Below are 6641 nucleotides of genomic sequence, written 5' to 3' on the forward strand. Positions count from 1 at the left end.
ATTCCACTCTCGTTATTTCAGGAAGAACTTTTAGAAGAACGAGCTAAAGAGATTCTGAGACTGAATGCTGAGCTACTTAGGGACCTGGAAACCAGGATCTGGACCCATGAAATGTGGGTGTCTCGTTAGCCTACAAGAGAGGAGAGTTAATGGGAATGTTTGGGTACCAGGAGGCAGCAGCGGGTTATTCTGTGTAGCTGCAGAGAGAGGGTAGTGACAGGTGGGCACACACCTCCTGTAAGGGGAGAACACCTGCCACCTGCCTCTGGGGCAGCGGGAGCCGGTCGGCCGTGCCAGGAGCGAGCAGCTTGTTGAAAGTGCTCAGCCCAACCAAGCTTGTTTCTTAGAAAACACTGGAAAGAATCCTTGTATCAGCCTAGTGGATGAACAGAACAGCACAAAGGCAATAATTCTCTTATTTCACATAATTGTCCTAAAAGCCACTGAAATTACTATGATACAGCACCTCATGCTATAATCATGTGTTAGTGACTTGGGAGGTTCTTTTGTATCACGTGTTACCCATTAGGAACATAAATGACCCTTTAGTCAGCACACACGAAAAGGACAGGCTGGTACCAGCCCTGTAGAGAAAAAGAAAGCCAGATAGCAGGTTTGTGATTTGTACTTTATTTTAAATTTGAACATAACTGAAATTTGCAGCTCTCAGCAATGTGGTCGAATGTGTAGACGTGACTATTTTAACTCCTGTTGGATTAAAAATTTTATAAATATTTATTCATTCTATTCACTGTTTTTCCAAACCTGGCTATCTGCATTTGTTGGTAACAATAGAAGTTTTTCTTTTTTTCTTTCTTTTTTTTCCTTTTTGTCTTTTTTTGTGTCCGGCAACGGATCGCAACCCTCAGTGTCACGCCCATACCGGACCGGGACCGGCAATGGGATCGCAACCCTCAGTGTTGCACCCACACCTCGCTCAGCCAGTGAGTGGGAACCGGTCTGTATGTGGGATCCAAACCCTCGGCGGGAGCGCCACCACACTCCCAAGCGGTGCACTGTAGCAGTGCACCACCGGGCCGGCCCTACAATAGAAGTTTTTCAATATAAGAGCATCTTAGAAAACTTGATCAATATTCCACAAAAGTATTTACCATTTATATCTTTAAACAAATGCAGAAACATAGGAACGTGGGTGTCAATTTGCTTTCACAATAACAGCACCAAAAGTTGATTGTTTTGTGACAATGGCTTTGTTTTCACTGCATCTGAGTTGCGTTTTAGGAGGAAAAGCTCACCGGTCTGGACCTAGAAGTGGGGAGAGAGAGACGGCTCCTGTGAGGTGTGGCCCGTGTTGGAGGGACATGTGCTGAACGCCAGCGTGCTCAGGTGATAACGTGTCCCCTCTGTCTCCGCAGCGCTTCGTTTGACTCCACGGTCCGGCTGTGGGATGTGGAGCGAGGGGTGTGTATTCACACACTGACCAAACACCAGGAACCTGTCTACAGTGTCGCTTTTAGCCCTGACAGGAAGTATATGGCCAGCGGCTCCTTTGACAAGTGTGTCCATATCTGGAATACTCAGGTAATCTCCTGACCCTCGGGGTTGAGTCCTTTGCAAAGTAATGCCCGAGTAGCTGTGTTTGCAGTGACCCGGGCTCAGAACAGCCACTAGGGAACTGGCGCTCAGGAATGAGCTGCCGCCCCCCACAGAGAGCCCAGGCCTGGGCTGTCTGTCTGGCTCCTCCTGGCTGCGCTCTTGCCTGGGACAGACACCCAGGGCCACTCCCTCCCCGGGAAAGGTGTCTGCTTCTGCTGTCCTCAGGGCTCACAGCTCCAAGCAAGACATCTTGGAGATGCCCCTCCTTGGAGGAGCCACCACCTTCTTTTCCCCTTTCTGAGCGGCTCCCCGCTGTCCCCGAGACCCGTGCAGCTCCTGGGCGGGTGGCCGGGCTGCACCCCGTGTGGTAAGCGCCAGTCACTGTGCTTTCTCTGCAGAGTGGCAGTCTCGTCCATAGCTACCGAGGCACCGGCAGCATCTTCGAGGTGTGCTGGAATGCTCATGGGAACAAAGTGGGCCCCAGCACCTCCGATGGCTCCGTAAGCAGCGCTAGAGTTAGCAGGGGCGGGTGCAGGGTCGGGGAGAGCCGGGGTGGCACTCGGCAGGGTTCAGCTCGTGCGCAGGGACTGCTTGCCGTGGCCCCACATCGGAGAGTGGCCCTCGCTTCAGCCCTTGCAGAATGTTCTTCTGGTCAACATTTCCTGGATGAAATTGGGGTGCTCTGCCCCTCTGAGGACATTAGGCAATACCTGGAGGCCTGTTGGGCTGTCACTGCTTGGGGGGTGGGAGGCTCCTGGCATCTCCTGGGTGGAGCCCAGAGATGCAGCACAACCTCCTCCCATGCACAGCACAGCATTGACCTCGAAGGCCAGGGTTCCCAAATGTTCTCGGAGGCCTTGCACTTAGGCCTAAGCTGCCACCTACCTCGCCATGTAGGCATGTGGCTGTGGCTCCTGCTCCTGGCCCTGTCACTCTGCCAGGTCAACCTTAGTCCTTGCCCTGGTGTTTCCCCCAGTGCTGTTTGCTTAAGTTTGGTTGGTCAGGTGCTCAGACACTAGCCTGTTCTTGGAGCTTCTCTGACCTTCATGACTGTGTTCCAATAAAACTTTATTCACAAAAATCGGTGCTTGGCCACCGTCTACCAACCCCTGCTCTAAAGGCACGTTTGTGTTGTCTCTCGAGATAACAGGTGCTCTGTCTTTCCTTCCAGGTGTGTGTTTTAGATCTGTGGAAGTAAACACAAAATATTACAGAAAAACTCACGAGTTGTAGTGGATCAACAGAGAACGTGTGGGGTCGTGGCCCTGTCCAGACACCGTTCTGTCAGCTCCAAAACTGTACGAACTTGACTTGCGTTAGAGTGGACTTGGAACTCAACTCGTCCCTGGCCACAGGAGTCTATATGTTTTCATAACCTTCATGGAGAAGTTCCAAAACAAACAAGCAAAAGCAAAAGCATACACACAGTCACATCAGAGGGGGACGAGTGGTCTCCAGCCAGGACCTTCAGCCTAGGAAGCAGGAAGCTAGACGTGCCCAGTGTGGTTTCCATCCAGAAGAGGCTCTGATGCCTGAACGGAAAACAAGAAAAAAGGAAGCTGTGCCAAAAAACAAAAACAGAAAACAAAGCAAAGAAGCAAAATGCTGTGATAAACCAGGAGGGGAAATGTCCTCTCCTCACGCTGGTGTTTTCTTTCCCCTGACAATTGGGACACTACAGCTGCTCTGGAAAAGGATGTTCAAAGACCAGTTTGTACCGATGCGATGTGCAACTTTGTCATCCCAACACTTTCTATTTTCTAGAATCTTCTTCATTCAGTGGTTTTTTCTATCAGCTGGAATTCTGTAGTCTGGGGGCCTTCGGTCTGGGATGGAAACTGTTTTGGGTTTGTTGCATCTTCCCTCTGTTGTTCCCTGCCCCCTCCACCTTTTCCCCTTGTCTGCTGTGGTCTGGCTTGTCAGAGCCCCTCGGTCAGTGCAGCCACATGGACATGGTGACAGAAGTCTCCAGTGGACAGCTTCCTCCCTCCCTCTGTCCCCTCCTCCCTCCTGCCCTCCCCGCCCCTACCCCTCACTCACCCTTCTCTGTCCCGTCCTCATAGTTGCTTCAGATCTTAGGTCTCAAGGGCACTTTGGGCGCATAATAAGTGCTTCATGTTAAGAAGGCAGGGCAGGGGGACTTTTTTTTTTTGTTTTTTGTCTTTTTTCCATGTCTGGCAACGGATCGCAACCCTCGGTGTTGCCCCCGCGCCTCGCTCAGCCAGTGAGCGGGAACCAGTCTGTATGTGGGATCCGAACCCTCGGGCGGGAGCGCCGCCATGCTCCCAAGCGGCGCACTATCCAGTGCGACACCGGGCCGGCCCGGGGAGGTGGACTTTTTATAGGAGAAAAAAAAATGACTTATAAGAGAAAGAGCCTGGAGTATTTTTGGAAAAGAAAAATATTTTTATGTTAAAACAATTTAAAAATCCTAAAATGGCTATCAGACATAGAGAGCTGTGTGTGATTCATAGTCTAGAAAATCTGTCAGGAGATGCAGGCAGGGCCCGAGGTGGCTTCCCCCGTGCCCTTCAGCTCCACAGGCAGTCAGGAAACTCGGTGGGAAGGGTCAGTCCTATGGGTGAGCAGCGGGTGGCTCTGCAGCTCACCGGGAGGACAAAGAACCACGTGGCCTCTTTCAGGGTGTGTGACCTTAGTGGCCGGCAGAAGAGAAGTGACTGCAGGATGGTGCACTCTGACCTCAAGGACGCATCCCCAGAACCAAGAGGCACTGAAGCCATTGAAAGCCACAGCTCGGCTCGCCGTGGCCTCATCTGCCTCCTCCCCACAGCCATGTCAATTCTCCAAGAGTGGGCCAGGCCGGTCCTGGCAAAGCTGACATCAAGGCTCCAGGGCGTCACTTGGTCTAATGATGACAAAAGGATGCGCAGAAGACAGCGTTGCAGCCCTAATGGCGAACGCTGTAGGCAGAGCGTCACTGATCATTTCTGCTGTCTTTACCATTTCCTCTCTCACACAAGACTAGGAGAGAGAGGGTTTTCTTAAAGAATGAATCTTTTTAGTGTTTTTAAAAAATTAATAGGGGCCGGCCTGGTGGTGCACTGGATAGTGTGCCGCTTGGGAAGCGCAGCGGCGCTCCCGTCCGAGGGTTCGGATCCCACATACGGACCGGTTCCCGCTCACTGGCTGAACGAGGCGCAGGAGCAACACCGAGGGTTGCAGTCCCATTGCCGGTCCCCGGTCCGGTGTGGGGGCAGCACTGAGGGTTGCGATCCACTGCCGGACACGGAAAAAGACAAAAAGACAAAAAAAAAAAAAAAAATTAAACAAGGCTTTGTGTTCCTAGTAATTTTCCTTCATTGGATCGGGTGACCTCTGTGCTCCTATTGTCACAACCCAACACTGGCTTACTTTTGAAATCAGCAATGGGGGCAGGGACCGACGGCTGGGGCCCATCTCTCATCGCCGTCCTGTGGGCCAGGGAAGAGCTGAGGACAGTGGCGAGCCTGTGGCGGCTGTGGCGCCGGCTGGCAGTGGTAGGGTTCACTGGTGTGTGTTCCAGCCACGAGACCTTGTTATTCAGGGGGCAGCACCCTTCTTTAGAGCCGAAAACCAACACCTGGGAAGGGCAGGGGCTTCCTAGAGAACTTGGAATGGGCCGGGAGCAGCTACCAAAGCGAAGGGGCGTTGGTCATTCCCAGGTCATTCACTGGACCCCACCTGGGCCTGTGAATTATTCAAGCCCAGAAAGTGCTCTGCTTCCAAGTAAGGCTTTATTGGGGCTCTGTCACCTGAACACTTAGTGACGAAGGCCGAAGTCCCATGGAGTAACCACCTCCATGTCTGAAGACAGCCGGCACCCCCAGACTCACTGCTGATTCCTGTCCCCAGAGTGCGTGAGGTTTGGGGGGCAGCATGTTGGGGTCCAGATGAAGACCATCCCCCCCCCAGATGAGAGTGTTTTCATCTCTGCAGAGCATCGGCTCCTGGAGGTCAGACCACGGTCAGGACGTGGCTTGTGCATGGCAACTGGAGACTGGTGTGGCATGGTGACAGGGGAAGTACTGGAACTAATTCACTAGACAATCTTCCTGGGAATGTCGGGAGCCAGGGTCTCACCAAAGCGCTGGCTTCAGCCTCCATATGAATCTCAACCACCTTGAGATTAAGGTTGGAGCCGAGGGCTGGGGTCACGGACAACGGGCTTCCCATCCCTGTGCACAAGAGTGAGCCTCGGACGAAGTGGGCGGCCACCCCCCAGCTGGCCACGGGGACCAAGCATGAGGGTGTCGCTGGCGCCCCTCGAATCCGTGCCTGTCCTCAGCAAACAGCGCCATCGACCACTAGTTTGGGGCCCCCAACACGTGTGGCCATCGCGCCCTCCTGCCAGGCACATGGGAGATTCACCTTCGGGGTCCACGGTGGCCACCTGGACATGTGACTGTCAGACATCGCTTACAGCTCTGAGACCCTCGTGAGGGACGCTTCAGTCTTAGTGACCAAATTCAACCTCGAAAGCAGACATAACACAACGATCCTTCCTGGAATCTTTGATTGGATTTGAAATGACCAAGAGCCACATCCAGCACGCACCTGGGGAGGGAGCCGCCCCGGGCGGAAGGGCCGGATGTCACAGGGTGAAACCTCTGACCCTGCGCGACACCATAGGACTTGACTTTGGTTTTTGTCTTTCTAAAACTAGATCCTGGAGCCAAGAGAAGTGCACTTTGTCAATTGTGAGGGTCTTCGTTCCTTCTTATTTCTCTCTTTTTCAACCTCTCGTTCCACCTTTTTTTTTTCATGGTGTTTCTTGTCCAATGCAGAAATGTCCCTCCCACCACTCACTGAAGCTTCGAATTCTGGCTTCTGCAGTTATATTGTCTGTGTCAGACGTACAGCCAGACCTCTTCCTGTCCACATTGCCCAGATCCTGTTGCAGTGACATGGAGCCCCGTCCCATTCTCCTTCCACCCCCACTCACCCTCACGCTCTTTGGAAAAAAAGAATCACCTTGTGTGATGTAGCTCATTTGTTTCAAGAGAAAATCAACAGATCATATTCTGTGTCTTGAATAAATTGCTCTATTTTGATATTAGAGAACCTGGTTGGTGTGCTCTCTCCAT

The 6641-nt window shown here is 52.4% G+C and overlaps 1 protein-coding gene across 1 annotated transcript in view; it reads left to right on the plus strand.

Annotated features, from left to right (window-relative positions):
* Positions 1-1376: 1376 nt before the first annotated feature.
* The window catches only part of LOC103582403, a gene marked incomplete at its 5' end in the record, with an annotated part of 19477 nt that continues 14212 nt past the window's right edge, over positions 1377-6641 (plus strand). Inside the window, 4 exons of the mRNA XM_008564007.1 lie at positions 1377-1542; positions 1956-2057; positions 5000-5054; positions 5410-5510. Of these exons, the coding sequence (XP_008562229.1) occupies positions 1377-1542; positions 1956-2057; positions 5000-5054; positions 5410-5510 (424 nt within the window). The remainder of the gene's footprint in view (positions 1543-1955; positions 2058-4999; positions 5055-5409; positions 5511-6641) is intronic.

This window comes from Galeopterus variegatus, unplaced genomic scaffold, assembly GCF_000696425.1.
Source record: "Galeopterus variegatus unplaced genomic scaffold, G_variegatus-3.0.2 Scaffold16110, whole genome shotgun sequence".
Classification (NCBI taxonomy): domain Eukaryota; kingdom Metazoa; phylum Chordata; class Mammalia; order Dermoptera; family Cynocephalidae; genus Galeopterus; species Galeopterus variegatus.